Source organism: Notechis scutatus, chromosome 1 (genome assembly GCF_049901735.1).
Source record: "Notechis scutatus isolate UNSWTSFEM ecotype Mainland chromosome 1, rNotScu1.2, whole genome shotgun sequence".
NCBI classification, from domain to species: Eukaryota; Metazoa; Chordata; class Lepidosauria; order Squamata; family Elapidae; genus Notechis; species Notechis scutatus.
This window is the reverse complement of record NC_142009.1, coordinates 301693499-301714783: the sequence shown is the minus strand read 5'-3', so window position 1 is coordinate 301714783 and position 21285 is coordinate 301693499. Positions and strand designations below refer to the sequence as shown.

General features: G+C 37.6%; 1 protein-coding gene across 4 annotated transcripts in view; it reads left to right on the top strand.

Annotated features, from left to right (window-relative positions):
- The window catches only part of ASB2 (ankyrin repeat and SOCS box containing 2), a 36624-nt gene extending 16723 nt beyond the window's left edge, over window positions 1-19901 (top strand). For all 4 annotated transcript variants that reach the window (XM_026679224.2, XM_087952127.1, XM_087952125.1 and 1 more), the window contains 3 exons: window positions 6-567; window positions 15930-16083; window positions 16756-19901. In XM_026679224.2, the coding sequence (XP_026535009.1) occupies window positions 6-567; window positions 15930-16083; window positions 16756-16892 (853 nt within the window). In that variant the 3' untranslated portion in view covers window positions 16893-19901. The remainder of the gene's footprint in view (window positions 1-5; window positions 568-15929; window positions 16084-16755) is intronic.
- Window positions 19902-21285: the final 1384 nt, after the last annotated feature.

Here is a 21285-nt window from a genome sequence, read left to right as displayed (position 1 = left end):
GCCAGGATTGTGAAAATGCTACTCCCAGTAACAAGTCGTACTCGCATCAAGCGTAGTGGCATCAGCCCTCTGCATTTGGCAGCTGAGCGCAACCATGATGATGTCTTGGAAGAGCTAATTGATGCTGGCTTTGATGTAAATGCCACCCTTTCTTTTGAGCGTTCCCGACTCTATGAGGATAGGCGCACCAGCGTCCTCTATTTTGCAGTCTTCAACAACAATGTATATACCACTGAGCTGTTGCTTGAGGCTGGCGCTGATCCTAATGTTGACCTTATCAATCCATTACTCATCTCTATCCGCCATGGCTGTTTGAAGACAATGAAACTGCTTCTTGATTATGGAGCTAACATTAATGCCTACATTGCCTCTCACCCGACAACTTTCCCTGCTACAGTAATGTTTTCAATGAAGTATCTTGTCCTGCTGAAATATTTGATGGACATGGGCTGTGATGCCAACTCTTGCTTTACATGTTCTTATGGGTGTGGCCCACATCCTCCTATTGAGATTAGGAGGGACAGATATAATGATCCTGTAGTGAATAACGATAACAAAATTGTACAGGTAATTTTTTTTATTATCTCACCTTTTCTATGACATTTAGAAGAATACAAGGGAAAAATAGCTCAGAGGTAAGCAACATAGTATTTTTCTTAGAACAGCTACAAGTTTAAATTCTGGTTTCTCCAGTTTAAACAATATCAACTCATCTTATTGTCTAGTCCATAGAAATTCAGGCTCCCTGCCTTTGGCAATATCACCCAGCCTCCAGAAATCAAATTTCTTATTAGCTCCTAGACAGCTGAATTAATCACAAAATTAATATTAAGAGTTATTTTGTGTAAGATGGGCAGCTATAGACAGATAGACAGACATATAGAATGCAGGAAGGATAGCATTTGTGTAGTGAAGGTTTGAGTGAAGTTGGCTGTGGTGAGATGGCCATAGAAAATTGGCTTAGACCCACAGAATTCTGCACTGAATAGCTTCCAGACTGCAGGCAGAGTTTTATTTTTGAATGCCACGTATAAACTTTCATCCCATATATAATAAACAATAGATGGATTTTTAATGCAGAAAAGAATCCAAACACAACTTTACAATCATAAATGGTAACATTAAATATTCTATTCTCTCCATTTCCTTTTGGGTATCTACCGTGATGTCCCTATGTTGATTTATGTAGGAATGAGTAGATTTCAGCTTTTTCTGCAGAATGGTCATCTATGTTGTAGAATTTCTTTGTCTTGAGTTTTTTGAAAAACTCCCACCTTTCTGTTATGATGAAATAAAGCAGTCATTAATGCTATTTTCCCCCAAATAATAATAAAGAAATGATCTTCAAGGACAATAAACAGACAATAAATATGAAGTCAGACACATATCATATTTGATAAATTCTCCTTTGATTCACCTCGATTTAGTTACAAGTATATTTCATTCCAGTATTCTCTAAACAAAAAAAGATATAAATATATTTAAGGAATTTAGTAGACTGAAATTCTTTCATTTGGAATGTCAATCCCAAAAATATGTATTTCACTGGATTCATTCAACTAAACCATTTTGAACATTGTGGAGAAAAACAAAAATGGGTATCTAATTCTAGGCAGAATTAATGCACATTTGCAATGATGTTAAAAGAGCCTAATATTGTCATGCCCCTGAGACCCATCTGGCCCTGATTCAGTCAGCATTCTAGAAAGTCTTACAAACATGGCTGTTTTGGGGTATGGGGGTTAGAAGGTTAAGCTGGTCAGAGAGTTGGGGATTGTTATAATTCTTGTTTGTTGCCCTTGGTGCCATTCTGTGTATATATTCTCTGTATTTTTATATTCATCATTATTGGCTGTTTGGGGTATTGTTCTTGTTTTGTTTCTATTAGGTTTTAGTTTGATTAGCTAGCCAAAATTACTCTTGCAGGATGGACAGCCATACAAATAGATTAAATAAATAAATGTTCCATTGTTTTATACTTTCATAATGTATAACATACTAGAAATGGGGTGATCCCTCATCTGACCTGAGACAGCAAATGCTCTCCCCCCACTACTGGAATACAAATTTCCTTCTCACCCTTATGAGTGATATGTCTCCCAATCTCGGTTCTCCACCAGAGGCTGTGGGTTTGAGGGTTCTCTGCTGCATCTTAGCTGTTCCTAGCATTATACTCTTCTGGACAGAGAGTTCTGATGTTGTTCCTGGGATCTGTTGGAGCCACTCTCCCAGCTTAGGAGGCACATCCCTGAGTAGGCCAACAACCACTGGAATCACTTTGCCCTTTATTTTCCATATCCTCATCTGCCATCATCAGGCTTCTGTATTGTGTCCGTCTGTGAGTCAGACTTTACAGTAGTTTCAGATTTGAATTTGGGGCAGCCTATTGCTGTGCCAGAATGGTTTTTTCTTCATCCTGATTGGTTGGGAGTCTTGGTCTGTGTTTATTGGTCTCGGAGTTTGCTGTGTTCTGCTTGATTGGTGTCTCTAATATCTTCTGTCTGTTTTTGGCTCTTTTGTATCTTGATTGGCTGGCAGCATTGTGTTGCTTTAATGGAGGCCTTTAGTGCAGCTTGGCTTCGGGTAAATGGACGGCTATCATTAGTTAGGAAGCTGGGTTTCATCTGGGTGCCTGGTTGGGGTGTGTTTGAGCTGGAGGTATCAGGGGATCTGTTTGTGCCCAGGTGTTTGCCTGGCTTGTGGTGTGGAGATTTTTTTGTTTGTGAGTGCAGGCTTCCAAATGATTGACAGCCTGGTGGAATCATCTCTTCTGTTCATGCTTTCTGGTCTTTTTTTCAATCTCTATGGCTTCTCTGATGATTCTGTGATTAGGGTTTTCTATAGTGGCCAGGGTTTTGGTGCCATTGAAGTTGATGCTATGACCTGTGGCTTCCATGTGTTGGACTAGTGAGGAAGTGTGTTCCAGCTTTTTGACTGCATTTTTTGTGTTCATCCAGGCGGGTGCTTATTCTTCTATTAGTCTGTCCAATGTATGTGGCGGGCATGATGCACAGGGGACTTCAGTATATGCCTTGGTTTTCCAGGTCAATTTTATCTTTGGGGTTGCTAAGGATGGCTGCTATTTTTCTGTCTGTTTTGAAGGCAGTCCTGATGTGATGTCTGTGTAGTACCTTACTAATTTTGTCTGTAGTACCTCTTATGTAGGGCAGGACAGCTGTTCCATAGGTCTGTTCATCTTCTGGGTCTCTATTATGTTTCAGTGTGTTTTTGTGGATCAAGCTGGTGATTTTGCTTTTGTGGAAGCCGTTGGCTGTCAGTACTTTAGTCAGGGTGCATAGTTCAGTCTTAATGTGTGTCTTGTCTGCCAGGCGTTTGGTTCTGGTAATTAGTGTTTTAGCCACGGAGTTTATCTGTGCTGGGTGGTGGTGGGATTGGGCGTTGAGGTAGCGGTTGGTGTGGGTTTTCTTCTGGTATATGGTGTGTCCTAGTGTGCCATCTGTTTTTTGTAGATTAGTACATCTAGGAATGGTAGTTGTTTGTTTGTTTCTGTTTCCATGGTGAACTTGATTTTGGGGTGTGCGCTGTTTAGGTGTGTTAGGAAATTGTTTAGGTTTTCTTGTCCATGGGGCCAAATCACGAATGTGTCATCGATGTATCTTAACCATAGTTTGGGTTTGAGGGTGCATTGGCCAGGGCTCTGGATTCGAATTCTTCCATGAACAGGTTTGCAATGACAGGTGACAGTGGTGATCCCATGGGAGCTCCTTCTATTTGTTTGTATCTTTGTCCTTTGTATATGAAATATGTGTTGGTTAAGCAGTGTTCTGTTAGTTCCATGAGGTGTTTAGCTGGTTGGTATTTATTTTTGATGATTTCAAGGGTCTCTTTTATCGGGACTTGAGTGAATAGTGAAACCACGTCAAAACTTACAAGCAGATCTTCTTGCTCCACGTTGCAGATCTTTGATCATTTCCAAGAAGTGGTATGAGTTTTTTACATGAGAAGCTGCTGTTTCAGCATGGGGCTGTAGCTCTTTGCTAGGTGTTTAGCTAGGTTTTGTAGTGGTGCTCCTCTGGAGCTGACTATGGGTCTGAGAGGTATGCCTTCTTTGTGTATTTTGGGAGGCCGTATAGTTTGGGGCATCTGGAAGATTTCTCTCTGGGTATGATCATGTGTTGGATCTCTTTGCTTATGTGGCTGGTTATAATTTTCTTTCTTGGTTAATTTTTCCAGATATGTGGTTGGGTCAGTGTTTATGGGTTTGTATGTGGAGTCTTGGAGTAGGTCTGTCAATTTTGTTTCGTAGTCTTTTCTGTCCATTACACAGTGGCATTCCCTTTGTCTGCTGGGAGGATGATTATGCTGCTATCTCTTTTCAGGGTTTGTAGTGCTTTGATTTCATTTTTCTGTAAGTTGCTTTTTGGTGGTTTGCTTGTGCATAAGATGTTGGTAACTTGGTGTCTTATTTTATCAGCTTCATCTGTATTTAATTTAGTTAGGCTGGATTCTACTGCACATATGATGGATTCTGTGGGGATTTTTGGGGTGCTATAGCATAATTGAATCCTTTGGTTAGACATCTGTTTCTGTTTTGGTGAGTTCTCTGTTGGAAACGTTGTGCACTAATTGTTTCAGGTGTTGTTGTGAGTTGTTGGGGGTTTTCTTGTCATGTTCTAATTTCTTTAATTTTTTCAATAATTTTTCTTGTTTGTAAATACCTTCAGAATCAGCTCTCCAAGTTGTAAGTTGTTTTATCTTGTCCCAAAGTAGAGGGTGGATTTTGCTGCTCAGTTCCAGGTGTAGTGCTAGCAAATCTTTGTTTAACTGATCTAATCGAATCTCTTACTGTGGAGCTCTGCCCAGTAGTAAAGCCATTTCAGTTCTTTTCAGGATACGTTTAGTGGCTGCTGTGCTTTGATGAAATGTTAATTTGAAGCAGGTTGGTGTAGTATTGTTGTCTCCTGCAGCTGCGTAGGAATTGGAGGTCACATAGTATTCCTGCTCTTTTAATTTCCAGTTTCGTAGGTTTTGATCTGGCTGTTTATTTCCTCCCGTAGAGGTTTGATATTTGTTTTCTTAAGTTTTTCGCGGTACTTACATGTATGGTGTTCGGCTTGGTTCGGGTATTTTCCCACGTCATTGTAGTTCTTTTAAAGTTGTAGCAACGTTTCAGCAGAATCTCATCTGCCATCATCAGGCTTCTGTATTGTGTCCGTCTGTGAGTCAGACTTTACAGTAGTTTCAGATTTGAATTTGGGGCAGCCTATTGCTGTGCCAGAATGGTTTTTCTTCATCCTGATTGGTTGGGAGTCTTGGTCTGTGTTTATTGGTCTCGGAGTTTGCTGTGTTCTGCTTGATTGGTGTCTCTAATATCTTCTGTCTGTTTTTTGGCTCTTTTTGTATCTTGATTGGCTGGCAGCATTGTGTTGCTTTAATGGAGGCCTTTAGTGCAGCTTGGCTTCGGGTAAATGGACGGCTATCATTAGTTAGGAAGCTGGGTTTCATCTGGGTGCCTGGTTGGGGTGTGTTTGAGCTGGAGGTATCAGGGGATCTGTTTGTGCCCAGGTGTTTGCCTGGCTTGTGGTGTGGAGATTTTTGTTTGTGAGTGCAGGCTTCCAAATGATTGACAGCCTGGTGGAATCATCTCTTCTGTTCATGCTTTCTGGTCTTTTTTCAATCTCTATGGCTTCTCTGATGATTCTGTGATTAGGGTTTTCTATAGTGGCCAGGGTTTTGGTGCCATTGAAGTTGATGCTATGACCTGTGGCTTCCATGTGTTGGACTAGTGAGGAAGTGTGTTCCAGCTTTTTGACTGCATTTTGTGTTCATCCAGGCGGGTGCTTATTCTTCTATTAGTCTGTCCAATGTATGTGGCCGGGCATGATGCACAGGGGACTTCGTATATGCCTTGGTTTTCCAGGTCAATTTTATCTTTGGGGTTGCTAAGGATGGCTGCTATTTTTCTGTCTGTTTTGAAGGCAGTCCTGATGTGATGTCTGTGTAGTACCTTACTAATTTTGTCTGTAGTACCTCTTATGTAGGGCAGGACAGCTGTTCCATAGGTCTGTTCATCTTCTGGGTCTCTATTATGTTTCAGTGTTTTTTGTGGATCAAGCTGGTGATTTTGCTTTTGTGGAAGCCGTTGGCTGTCAGTACTTTAGTCAGGGTGCATAGTTCAGTCTTAATGTGTGTCTTGTCTGCCAGGCGTTTGGTTCTGGTAATTAGTGTTTTAGCCACGGAGTTTATCTGTGCTGGGTGGTGGTGGGATTGGGCGTTGAGGTAGCGGTTGGTGTGGGTTTTCTTCTGGTATATGGTGTGTCCTAGTGTGCCATCTGTTTTTTGTAGATTAGTACATCTAGGAATGGTAGTTGTTTGTTTGTTTCTGTTTCCATGGTGAACTTGATTTTGGGGTGTGCGCTGTTTAGGTGTGTTAGGAAATTGTTTAGGTTTTCTTGTCCATGGGGCCAAATCACGAATGTGTCATCGATGTATCTTAACCATAGTTTGGGTTTGAGGGTGGCATTGGCCAGGGCTCTGGATTCGAATTCTTCCATGAACAGGTTTGCAATGACAGGTGACAGTGGTGATCCCTGGTGATCCCAACCAGGCACCCAGATGAAACCCAGCTTCCTAACTAATGATAGCCGTCCATTTACCCGAAGCCAAGCTGCACTAAAGGCCTCCATTAAAGCAACACAATGCTGCCAGCCAATCAAGATACAAAAAGAGCCAAAAACAGACAGAAGATATTAGAGACACCAATCAAGCAGAACACAGCAAACTCCGAGACCAATAAACACAGACCAAGACTCCCAACCAATCAGGATGAAGAAAACCATTCTGGCACAGCAATAGGCTGCCCCAAATTCAAATCTGAAACTACTGTAAAAGTCTGACTCACAGATCGGACACAATACAGAAGCCTGATGATGGCAGATGAGATTCTGCTGAAACGTTGCTACAACTTTAAAAGAACTACAATGACGTGGGAAAATACCCAACCAAGCCGAACACCATACATGTAAGTACCGGCAAAACTTAAGAAAACAAATATCAAACCTCACGGGAGGAAATAAACAGCCAGATCAAAACCTACGAGAAACTGGAAATTAAAAGAGCAGGAATACTATGTGACCTCCACCCTACGCAGCTGCAGAGACAACAATACTACACCAACCTGCTTCAAATTAACATTTCATCAAAGCACAGCAGCCACTAAACGTATCCTGAAAAGAACTGAAATGGCTTTACTACGGAACGAGCTCCACAGTAAGAGATTCCGATTAGATCAGTTAAACAAAGATTTGCTAGCACTACACCTGGAACTGAGCAGCAAAATCCACCCTCTACTTTGGGACAAGATAAAACAACTTACAACTTGGAGAGCTGATTCTGAAGGTATTTACAAACAAGAAAAATTATTGAAAAATTAAAGAAATTAGAACATGACAAGAAAAACCCCCAACAACTCACAACAACACCTGAAACAATTAGTGCACAACGTTTCCAACAGAGAACTCACCAAAACAGAAACAGATGTCCTAACCAAAGGATTCAATTATGCTATAGCACCCCAAAAATCCCCACAGAATCCATCATATGTGCAGTAGAATCCAGCCTAACTAAATTAAATACAGATGAAGCTGATAAAATAAGACACCAAGTTACCAACATCTTATGCACAAGCAAACCACCAAAAAGCAACTTACAGAAAAATGAAATCAAAGCACTACAAACCCTGAAAAGAGATAGCAGCATAATCATCCTCCCAGCAGACAAAGGGAATGCCACTGTAGTAATGGACAGAAAAGACTACGAAACAAAATTGACAGACCTACTCCAAGACTCCACATACAAACCCATAAACACTGACCCAACCACATATCTGGAAAAAATTAACCAAGAAGAAAATTATAACCAGCCACATAAGCAAAGAGATCCAACACATGATCATACCCAGAGAGAAATCTTCCAGATGCCCCAAACTATACGGCCTCCCAAAAATACACAAAGAAGGCATACCTCTCAGACCCATAGTCAGCTCCAGAGGAGCACCACTACAAAACCTAGCTAAACACCTAGCAAAAGAGCTACAGCCCCATGCTGAAACAGCAGCTTCTCATGTAAAAACTCATACCACTTCTTGGAAATGATCAAAGATCTACACGTGGAGCAAGAAGATCTGCTTGTAAGTTTTGACGTGGTTTCACTATTCACTCAAGTCCCGATAAAAGAGACCCTTGAAATCATCAAAAATAAATACCAACCAGCTAAACACCTCATGGAACTAACAGAACACTGCTTAACCAACACATATTTCATATACAAAGGACAAAGATACAAACAAATAGAAGGAGCTCCCATGGGATCACCACTGTCACCTGTCATTGCAAACCTGTTCATGGAAGAATTGAATCCAGAGCCCTGGCCAATGCCACCCTCAAACCCAAACTATGGTTAAGATACATCGATGACACATTCGTGATTTGGCCCCATGGACAAGAAAACCTAAACAATTTCCTAACACACCTAAACAGCGCACACCCCAAAATCAAGTTCACCATGGAAACAGAAACAAACAAACAACTACCATTCCTAGATGTACTAATCTACAAAAAACAGATGGCACACTAGGACACACCATATACCAGAAGAAAACCCACACCAACCGCTACCTCAACGCCCAATCCCACCACCACCCAGCACAGATAAACTCCGTGGCTAAAACACTAATTACCAGAACCAAACGCCTGGCAGACAAGACACACATTAAGACTGAACTATGCACCCTGACTAAAGTACTGACAGCCAACGGCTTCCACAAAAGCAAAATCACCAGCTTGATCCACAAAAAACACACTGAAACATAATAGAGACCCAGAAGATGAACAGACCTATGGAACAGCTGTCCTGCCCTACATAAGAGGTACTACAGACAAAATTAGTAAGGTACTACACAGACATCACATCAGGACTGCCTTCAAAACAGACAGAAAAATAGCAGCCATCCTTAGCAACCCCAAAGATAAAATTGACCTGGAAAACCAAGGCATATACGAAGTCCCCTGTGCATCATGCCCGGCCACATACATTGGACAGACTAATAGAAGAATAAGCACCCGCCTGGATGAACACAAAAATGCAGTCAAAAAGCTGGAACACACTTCCTCACTAGTCCAACACATGGAAGCCACAGGTCATAGCATCAACTTCAATGGCACCAAAACCCTGGCCACTATAGAAAACCCTAATCACAGAATCATCAGAGAAGCCATAGAGATTGAAAAAGACCAGAAAGCATGAACAGAAGAGATGATTCCACCAGGCTGTCAATCATTTGGAAGCCTGCACTCACAAACAAAAAAATCTCCACACCACAAGCCAGGCAAACACCTGGGCACAAACAGATCCCCCCTGATACCTCCAGCTCAAACACACCCCAACCAGGCACCCAGATGAAACCCAGCTTCCTAACTAATGATAGCCGTCCATTTACCCGAAGCCAAGCTGCACTAAAGGCCTCCATTAAAGCAACACAATGCTGCCAGCCAATCAAGATACAAAAAGAGCCAAAAACAGACAGAAGATATTAGAGACACCAATCAAGCAGAACACAGCAAACTCCGAGACCAATAAACACAGACCAAGACTCCCAACCAATCAGGATGAAGAAAAACCATTCTGGCACAGCAATAGGCTGCCCCAAATTCAAATCTGAAACTACTGTAAAAGTCTGACTCACAGACGGACACAATACAGAAGCCTGATGATGGCAGATGAGATTCTGCTGAAACGTTGCTACAACTTTAAAAGAACTACAATGACGTGGGAAAATACCCGAACCAAGCCGAACACCATACATGTAAGTACCATGAAAACTTAAGAAAATATATATATATATATATATATATATATATATATATATATATATATATATATATATATATATATATATATATATATATATGTATGTATGTTAGGGTTTGGGAATTAACCCCTAGAAGAGTATTGCAGCAGTAGTCAAGCCAGGCAACCAAACGAGAGTGGAAGGGCCCCAGAGTATACACACACTGAATACAAACACTGTTTGTAGTTTAAATAGTTTTTAATCCAGTTAGAGTTTAAGCATTGTCATTCAGTCCATTAAGTCATTCACAGTATTTCCATCCAGTAAGACTCACTAGTATAGTCCAAGTTAAGAGTCCTTGCAATATCTTTATCAGCCGATAAAGATATGTTCTCCTTCTCCGGTTTCACTCTCCAGAGAAACAAACGCTGGATATTCAGCAAACAGTAGCAAACAAAAAACAGTTCAGTCACAGGCACTCACAGTCAGTAATCTCAGTTAGTCGCAGCAACACTCAGTAAGTCGCAGCAGCACACAGTTACAGTTACAGTCAGTTACAGCCAGACAGCTTTCCAGCTTCTAATGCTTCCTTATATTGTAACTTCTAACCGCACCCTTAATCGGCTAATTGCCTGCTGCATTGTGCTTAAAGTGATAAGCACTTAAACCATGATATCTAAGTTTTATATATTTATTCACCCAAACCATATTTGGTATCAATGTTATACCTAACATACTCCCCTTTTGGGTGAAATAAATATATAATACCTTTACAATCTAATCCCAAATTTTTCACAACTCTCTTGGTGCTTACTTGCACCTTGGGCTTTAGTAAAATTATCAGCTAGATTGTCCTCCGACATACAGTACTCTAGCTGAATCATCTTACTTCTTACAGATTGTCTCACGTTTAGGTATCTTAGATCTGTATGCTTGCTCCTTGTTTTTACTCCAATATTTGTGGCCATTTGAATTGCTGCCTGATTATCTTCATGTATAATTATAGGATAATCTACAGTTATACCTATATCAATTAACATTTGTTTATACATTATTAATTCTGTACATAACAATGATAAACAGGAGAATTCTGCCTCCATAGTAGACAAACTTATATGCTGTTGTCTTATTGACTTCCAGCCTATTAATGTCTTACCCAGCATTATGGCTGTTCCTGAAGTCGACTTTCTAGTGTCTCTTTCTGATGCAAAACTAGCATCTGCATAAGCACACAGAATTAAATCACCCTTTGGTTCTAAATACAATGAATAATTCATTGTCTTTTTTAAGATATCTTAATATCCTCTTAGCTGCAATCCAGTGTCTTTCACATGGTGCAGAATTGAATCTAGCCAACTGATTCACGCAGTACGATATATCTGGTCTAGACCAATTACTAATATAACTCAAACTACCAATTAAAGATTGATAAATCACCTTATCAAACTCAGGGCTTTGTACATCAGTGTTGCTAAACTCCTGACTCATTGGAGTCTTAGCTGGCTTACAAAGCTCCATCTTGTAATCTTTTAGCAATTTGCTTATCTTATCTTCCTGAGATATCTTAAAACCTTTCCGTGTTTTCTTTATATTCAAACCGAGATACTTCTTTATCTCCCTAATTGCTTGATCTTTATTCTCTTTCCTAATGATGCTATTATTTTATTTGCTTCATCATTAGTTTCAGTTATCAATGCAATGTCATCTGTGAATAGTAATAATAATGATACTTTCCCATTTGTCTCCCTCTTAAACAAACATGGATCGGCTAAACCAGCTTTAAATCCTATATTGTCTAGTTCCTTTACAATATACTGGTTCCATTCATAGCCTGATTGTTTAAGACCATATAGACTTTTCTTTAACAACCAACAATCATTATTATCCTTATTTTCACTTTTAATACCAACAGGTTTTTTCATATAAATAGTATGTTTTAATGGGGCGTGCAAGTAAGCAGTTTCCACATCTAGATGGTTAACTATATAGTTTTTACTAGCTGCCCACACTAAAGCTGCCCTCAAGGTTGCTGCCTTAAGACTAGGTGCAAACACCTCATCGTAGTCATTAGCATTCTGCCTAAAACCTTGGGCTACTAACCTTGCCTTATGGATTAAATTACCATCTTTATCTGTTTTTATCTTAAATATCCATTTGCAGCTAATGGATTTCTTTCCTGCAGGTAATTTGGCATTTTCATACACCTTCATATCACTTAATGAATTCAGTTCCTTATTCATTGCTGCATACCATTTTTCTTTTTCCTTATTAGGATACTTTTTAATTTCTTCTACAGAATTAGGAACTTCATTAATCTGGCACACTGTGTTAGCCTGGTACCTATCAGGCGGTCTAGATATACGGTAGTTCTTCTGGGAATTACAGGGCTTACAGGAGGACTTTGTTGAACTACTACCTGTTCATCTTCCTCATCCTGTTCAGCTATTGAATCTGTTTCTTCCTTTATGGGCACTATTTCATCCTGTATTTGTCTCTTTACTTTATTTTTAAAGTTACAGGGATAACTAATGGGATTTCTATAGGATTCAATAATTACATCTTTATTGGCATCCTGTTCTAATTTCTCCCATCCTTCATTTTCTAGAAATTGGGCACTAGCACTACATAACACTTTAGATGTGCCTTTCTCCCAAAATCTATATGCCCTATGGTTTGCCTGATAACCAACGAAGAAAAATCTTTTAGCTCTATGTTGCCCTTTTTTTCTGAGTTGTGCAGGAATATGCACCCATGCTGGTGCACCAAATGTGTGCAGGTAACTTAGATCAGGTTTCCTGCCATGCCATCTGGTAAATGGAATTTCACCTGTTGTTGTATTAACAACGTTGTTTAATATGTTATTAGCACACATTGTAGCCTCCCCACAAAGAATCAGGTAACCCAGAATCATTTAACATTGTTCTAACCATTGCCTGTAGTGTTTGGCCTCTTCTTTCAATAAAAGCGTTATGTTCTGGCCTGTATGGAGCAGACTTCTTATGCTCTATTCCAGCTACCTTAAGTCTGTTCTGGAATTTGTTATTAATAAATTCCGTACCATTATCTGTCACCAGGGTTATCAGTTGTCGTTTAGACTTTCTTTCAGCAAACCTAAGCCAATTGAAAAATGTTGATATGTTTCAGTTTTGCTTTTCATTAAATAGCAAAACCCATATCTAGAATAATGATCCATAATGCTCAGTATATATCTAGCACCCCCATACTGGGTTTCTTTGGACCTATTATGTCTGCAAATACTACTTCTAAAAGGTTCTTTTGTTTTGAAACCATTTAGCCTATTTGCAGGCAATACCTTGCTCTTATCTTCACAGCAAACATTACAACGCAAATATTTATCACAAGGTTTTAACCTTATTCCTTCAGATAACTCAACTGTACGTTTTAGCATTTTAAAATTTACATGCCCCAAACGCCTATGCAATAAATGGATACATTCATCATGAGGCTTTATATTATTAAATACAGTTTGAGCCTCCCCTTTCTTACTATTATCTAATACATATAATGTTCCATTTAAAGCTGCAGTTACCCTTTTGTTATCTTTTTCAATTATGCAATTATTATCCTTAAAAGTAATTACATAACCTAATTTATCTAATACCCTTACTGAAAGCAAATTAAACTTTAGTTGCGGTACATACAACATTTTTATATCCTGGTTTATGTACGGACAACGTGCAAAACCTTGACCTTTCGCTTTCAGGTTCCAGCCATTGGCAAGAGATATATGTTGAGAACTTGTAGACATTTTTATAAATTTTGTCTTATCTCTTGTGATGCAGTGGGATGCGCCACTGTCAACCACCCATAAATTATTCTTCACTTCAGAGTTGCTAAACGTGGCTAGTTCAAATGCTTTCTTTGGCTTTTTTACATTCTGGCTTTTTCTCTTTTTGCAGAATCTTGCCAAATGTCCTCTGCCTCCACAATTAAAACACTTTTTAATTGTGTATGCTGTTGAAGATAAATTCTCTTCTTCCGGGTGCTTTACTTTGCTTTGCTGGTTTCTTTCAAGCTTTGAAGATAATTTCTCTTCTTTCTTATCTTCTCTCAGCTCGTCACGCTCACGCCTTCTTCTGGCTTCTTCTAGTAGCCTGCCTGTTATGTCGGTTAATGAGAGGCTTTCTTTTGGCAATACCTCTAACGAAGTCACATAGTCATCATAGCTTTGATCTAATGAAGATAATATTATGTAGACTTGTTGCAGTTCATTAAATATAAGCTCTTTTCTTGCAATTCTTGAAAAATGCTCTTCATACAGTTTAAATGAACTAACATATCTCCATTCCTCTGAAGATGCGTTCGAAAAAGCTTCCGTGTAAGATTTATATGTGCTCCTACACTGTCCCGAACATAAATCTTCCTGAGGTTCTCCCAGCAGTTTGCAGCATTTTCTTCTCCACGAATATGGACAAGCTGCTGATCACAGAGAGTCAGTCCTATGATGCATAAAGCCTGCTCATTCTTCAGTTTAAAGTCTTGTAACTTTTCTTTATCATCATCATCAGCAGGATCCCATCTACTCACATCTGGTGGGTTTGCTATAATGTCCCACAAACCTTCTCTGCGTAGAAGTAAACTACATTTCATTGACCATGAAACATAGTTTGTTCCATCCAGCCTGGATATCATGGACAGTTGTGACAAATTTACTTGTGCCATTACTCTTCAGATATTTTGACTATTTTAAACTAATTAAAACAGTTTGTTTTTACAGTAATGTGCAACTCACACCAACTCTCTTCTGCTATATCCTGGTTGGTTAGACTATGCTGCTGGGCCCATAACCAATGTTAGGGTTTGGGAATTAACCCCTAGAAGAGTATTGCAGCAGTAGTCAAGCCAGGCAACCAAACGAGAGTGGAAGGGCCCCAGAGTATACACACACTGAATACAAACACTGTTTGTAGTTTAAATAGTTTTTAATCCAGTTAGAGTTTAAGCATTGTCATTCAGTCCATTAAGTCATTCACAGTATTTCCATCCAGTAAGACTCACTAGTATAGTCCAAGTTAAGAGTCCTTGCAATATCTTTATCAGCCGATAAAGATATGTTCTCCTTCTCCGGTTTCACTCTCCAGAGAAACAAACGCTGGATATTCAGCAAACAGTAGCAAACAAAAACAGTTCAGTCACAGGCACTCACAGTCAGTAATCTCAGTTAGTCGCAGCAACACTCAGTAAGTCGCAGCAGCACACAGTTACAGTTACAGTCAGTTACAGCCAGACAGCTTTCCAGCTTCTAATGCTTCCTTATATTGTAACTTCTAACCGCACCCTTAATCGGCTAATTGCCTGCTGCATTGTGCTTAAAGTGATAAGCACTTAAACCATGATATCTAAGTTTTATATATTTATTCACCCAAACCATATTTGGTATCAATGTTATACCTAACAATATATAATCTGTGTGTGTGTGTGTGTATACACATATATACACCTACACCTACCTACCTACCTACATACATACATACATACATACATACATATATATTCTTCTTCCAGAAGAAGCAGCTGCAAACTCACATTACTCTGAGAAGCACAGAGCCGAAGACGCAAGCCTGAAGATGATGAATGAGACTTCATAGAAACGTTGCCTAGATACTTCCAATCTTACGTGGGAGAAAACCTGAATAACCAAAGATACACACACACACACACACACACACACACACACACACACATATATAGATGAACACTATACAGAAGCCTGATGATGGCAGATGAGATTCTGCTGAAACCTCGCTACAACTTTAAAAGCACAACTGCTATGACGTGGGAAAATACCCGAACAAAGCTGAATGCCATATATATATATATATATATATATATATATATATATATATATATATATATATATATATATATATATATATATACACACACACACACACACACACACACACACACACACACTAGAATTTAATTCATTGTAGCTACTAGCACATAGATTGAGAAAATAAATTATGTTTCGGTGAAATAATTATTGCAAATAATTATACTTAAAACTGTTCTATGCTGCTATGTCTTGTATTTTCTTAAGCCTTTTGATCATTTACAGTTTTGATTATATATAATTTATTCTTCCCACCCACCCAAGTTTTGTGAAATGGTTTCAACCCCAGAGATGAGTCGTTGGGCAGGCCCTATCATAGATGTTCTTTTGGATTATGTGGGCAATGTGCAACTTTGTTCCCGGTTGAAGGAACAAATTGACAGTTATGAAGATTGGTCCAACATTAAAGTCAAAGCAGGTTAGTTGCAATGTGGGCTCACGCTGTTATTATTCAAGAATAATAGAATACACCAGTAATATTTTGTAATGCAACTGTTACTATTAAATGCAGTGGCATTTTTATATGTGAATGATTGCCAACTTATAAAAGTTAACTATATAGGAGAAAATATTCAAGCCTCTAAGATATGTTGAACGTTAATTCAATGACTCCCAAGAATTATACTGTATAATATATAGTCTGATTGTCAGCAGATACCACCTAATGATTTGTTCAAATTACTTCATTAAAATAGGGATAAGGGTGTTTTGGAGGTTCTTAAGAAGAGGTTGGAGAACCATTTGTCTGAAATGGTACAGCATCTCCTGCTTGAGCCAGGGGTTGGACTAGAAGACCTCCAAGGTCCCTTTCAAATGTTATTCTGTTAATCTGTTGTTCTGTTAAGATCTGAATATTATCTTACTAACTTGAGATATGCATACATTTTAACCATTCATATTTAGTTACTTTATTTAAAAATCCCTAGTTTTTTAAAGTATGTTTGTGGTACAGTGCCTTTGAAATATATATTCAAATTTTTATGAAAAAATATTAGCTCATAGAGAATTATTGTAGGCCAAAAGTAGTATAAACATAACATGCTACTTGCTTGTTTACTTATTTACTTGACAATATTCTTTTCATTTCCAGAGCCACCAAGGCCACTTGCACACCTTTGTCGAATCAAAATTCGAATTGTGATTGGAAAAAACCGTCTTTCACTTATTGACACTTTACCTTTGCCAAGAAGACTAATTCGCTATTTACAATATGATTTTACCCAGTGATCTCAGGTGAACCTGACAGTCAACCATTATATGGAGTGATAATCATATGTATTATAGAGCGAGCTGCCTTGATGGAAACAGACTGATATGATGGAACAGAAAACTTGTTTTGGTATATAAGAAGAAAAATAAGGATTCCTGCAAGTTAAATCTCAGAACAAATGCAACAGCATTTAGAGTATGAGAAAGAGCTGAAAAAATGAGAATAAAGCACTCAGCAAATAGTGAAAGGGATATTATGCTATCTTGCAAGGAAAAACACTCTCAGTAGCTCAATATTTAGTACAAAATGCAGGCAGGGTAAAATGTAGATTGTAATCTACCAATAAATCTCCAGGTGATCTGCATGTCACCAAGAACTTCCAAGTCTCCCTGGTTTAACAATGGTGACAGAAAACCTTTTCCCTCCTTCATTAAACTGCTAAAATAAATGGAAGAAAATAGGAGGATTTTATGATATGAAAGAACATAAGCACAAACTCCAGTTCTAATACCAAAAAGAAATTCCTGATCTGGGCATGAGTCCAGTAGTTCTAAATCTGCCTTCTTAAGCTGTTGTTTTGTACTTGATTCTGGTTGATGGACCTCACAATTCTAGTGAAAAATAAATACATGTTGAAAGCCTAAATTGTTTATAACCAGATATAAGGAAGAGGTAAAAAAGTTGTATCTCTACATATAGGCAATGAATTATGCAGATGATCACACAGTAATCATTCATAGTGACATCAATCAATTCTTTTTTGGTTGCAGCAATTATAAATATTGCTGCCAATTGTATAATATATTGGATTTTGTATCTGTTGACGTAATTGTTAACAGGCATTAACAAGTTAACTCATTCATATGGATAACAACTGTATTTTGTGAATAGTCATGTTGGAAAACCATCTTGATGCAATGCAAAGATTAAAAGAAGTCCAATAATGGTTAGATCAGCATAATATTTCAGTTTTGGGGTTGTATTTTATTTTACTTCAGTTTGCTGAATTACCCTGTTCAGCTGTTCTATTCTATATCATTATAGGGTCATGTTTTCCCATCTAATTTAACATGTATTCACCTTTTATTCTTATTTATAAAAACATTTAACATTATTTTCTTGTTCCTGGTAAAGCAATTTTGCAAATACTAATCTTCAAGAAATGAAAAATATTGAAGAATTTAACTTACAGGAAATAAGAACAGAACATTTAACTCAGATGTATAGATCTGTATCATATTATATAGATACCAGTATATGTACACACATTAGTTATGAGGATTAATGTCACTGAAACTCATGGTATTTAACATTATTTTAGCAGCATTGAAGGGGACAGTAGATTCAAAGCCTATGTTGTTTCAGAAAGACTTCAGGAGAAAATTCTTGATCTGCTATTGATGAAAAACAATAATAGCGAGTTGCATCATTGCGAAGTTAGGTTAATTTCAGAATAAATAATGTAGTTTAACACGGTTATGAATTGAGAATCCTATTGCTTAATTAGATTATGTCTAATAACTTAGGCTTTCATTAGAATAGTCTTAATGACCAATGATCTGTATGTAAGCAATGACTTAGCAGCACTATAGTTTTTAAAATAAAACTCTGGTTTGGTGGCCTTGTATACTTTTAGGGAAATAATTTAGTGGCATTGAGTTATTAGAAGAAAAATGTATCCTCATGGATGTTGTATTGTAGATACCTTAAATTGACATCCTCTTAACACTTAATACTTCCATGAGAAAGTATTCATCTTTCTTATTCAGATCATCTTTAGGGGTCTCTGAAGTATATATAAAAAGTGCTTCAATTGATATAATTTATATTTGCTGTGTAAGTGTAAGAAGCTTAACGATACTGCATCTAAGTTAATTCAAACAGATTTAAGCAAGTTCATTGTATGCATTTCAAGAGTGCTTTGCAGAAATGTCTGAAATAAACTGTAGGACACCTTGAATATATATATATATATGGCTTAATATTCACAATATTGCAGTTCTGTAAACAACTTTTTTTGGGGGGAAAAACCCTTTGAATTGTTTTAATATGACATGATTGAGGATAGCACCAATTTAAAAAATATACAATTTCATATTTTCTACAAGCTGAGAAATCTAGTTGGTTTTAGGAAATGTTCACATATCCAATATATTGAAGAAAAGGAAGCATTAAAAAAGACTTCCTAGTTTTTCTCATTATACACACACAGATAAATTGTCAATTTGAATTCCTCACTCATATAACCAGGATTAACTTCAATGGATGTCATAGAATGAGGAGGAAATTTTCCACTAAATGTCCCTTTGAGAGTCATCCTTTCACTTTATTATTTCTTGTCATTAAAAATATATATTTTACGTTTATTTACACATTCTGCATGCTACCTCTCTTAATCATTTCACCTAAGGTAATAAATATTTGTACAGAAAGAGTTTCAAGAAATCTGCTTGGCTAGGTTTACATAGGTCTATTAGCTGAGTAATGCCTTAACACTGGTTTAGCATATGTAAAATAATATAAATATTATTCTATATACTAGCCTGCTCCAGGGAAATACAAGTATAATGGTAGATAAGTAGCTTTCTACTGCTCCAGTGATTTTGTGGTTTTTTTAAAAAAATTCACTAGTTATCAAATCTGTACAAATTCTGTTGTTTTATACAAGTACAAAATACTATTGTAAATCTTAAAGTTAAGAATATTTAGGACTTTAAAATAAGCTTCATAGTTCCATGCTTTACCTGATAGTGTTGAAGATAGAAAGAACATGTTATTATGCTCTATAATATTCAAAGAAGATTTTAGGATTTTTGCAAACTGTTCTATTAACATTATCTGTTTGATCTATTATTTTATAAATGTGTGCCTAACAAGACTGCAATGTAGTTTTGAGATTTTTGTTATGGTAACAATAGATTTTTTTTAATAAAGTGGAGATTAAAGTGGGAGGGATCAGTGTACTAATATTTTAAAAGCACCGCTTTTTAGGTGTTGTTGTTTGCATTAAATTTGAGTAAAATTAATTGCACTGTGTTTTTACTGTTAAGACATTTCTGAAAGGAGTACACACATCATATATATATGTATGTTAAATGAAATACATGTAGTAGGAGGGGGAGAGTCTAGATAAATTTGGCCTGTAAAAGGTTAATGCAATATAATCAATCAGACCCCTGCAATGGAAACTGCATTTCCAGGTACATTTGGCTACCATGTTTCTCTAATTCTAATTTATAAACATGTTCAATTATATATTTATCTGATATTGTGTACATGTTATACATTCATAGACTGCTACATAGGTTGCCTTCTCTAGTGATTTTGTAAAACATTGTGCTTGCAGAACTGATTCTTCTGTTACTGTGAGAAGGAAAGTTCCTAGAGTAAATAGGGATATTGAAATAAGAACAGGTGTATGTGTATACCGACATCCCTCTCCTTGATGGATCAAATAATATTTCAGATATGTAGTAAATTTAAGCAGACATCAGATGCCAGAATCCCAATCAATGATACAGTATGGAACATGTCTCCTGAGATATCTCTTCCATTTTCCACACCCAACACAAAACGTGGCACTGAAATGTAAGCCTTCATAAGTTGTTTTTACCAGCATATATGTCCACATTGAAAGCCTGAAAGAAAGTGATCCTTTTTTCAGAGTTAATTAAAATGTCATTGTCTAAGTCACATAATATCATTTTCACTTATCACAAATGATCAAGAGAGACTGAACAATACACTTACTTTCATAAAAAGGGCACAAAGAAAAATTTAAGAGTTTAGTATCTTTACAATTGTTTTCATTTTAAAAATTTCTGAAGGCATATTATTTGATACATGTGCAGTCATAGAGAGAGAGAGACCATTGAAGGTATAATTCTTTGTAAATAGAACAGTACAAACCTATGTAGGGGAGAATTTCTTGTAAACAGAACATCTAATGATGAAATGATTTGTAAAAGCCACACCACAGCTGTTCTTATTCTATATAGTAAGTACAATATATGAAGTTCTTGTTAATTTCTTTATACTTTAGGTTTGGGCACACTACAGCACTCCTCATTTAGTGACTGCCTCATACAGTGACTGCAGTTACAACAGCGATAGAGGTAATTTTGTGATCAATCCCCATGTTTATATGAGCTTCCTAGATCTATAAAGCAAAGGAAGCTCAAGTAAGATCTGTAGTCCCTACTGTACTTGTTAAACAAGGACTAGTGGAGGCAGCACAGTTGTTAGAATGCAATACTGCAGGCTAATTCTGCTGACTGCTGACTGCCAACAATTCAGCAGTTCAGTTCTCACCAGCTCATCCTTCCGAGGTCAGTAAAATGAGGACCCAGATTGTTGAGGGCAATATGCTGACTTTGCAAACCACTTAGAGCAGGGCCCCAAAACTTTTGG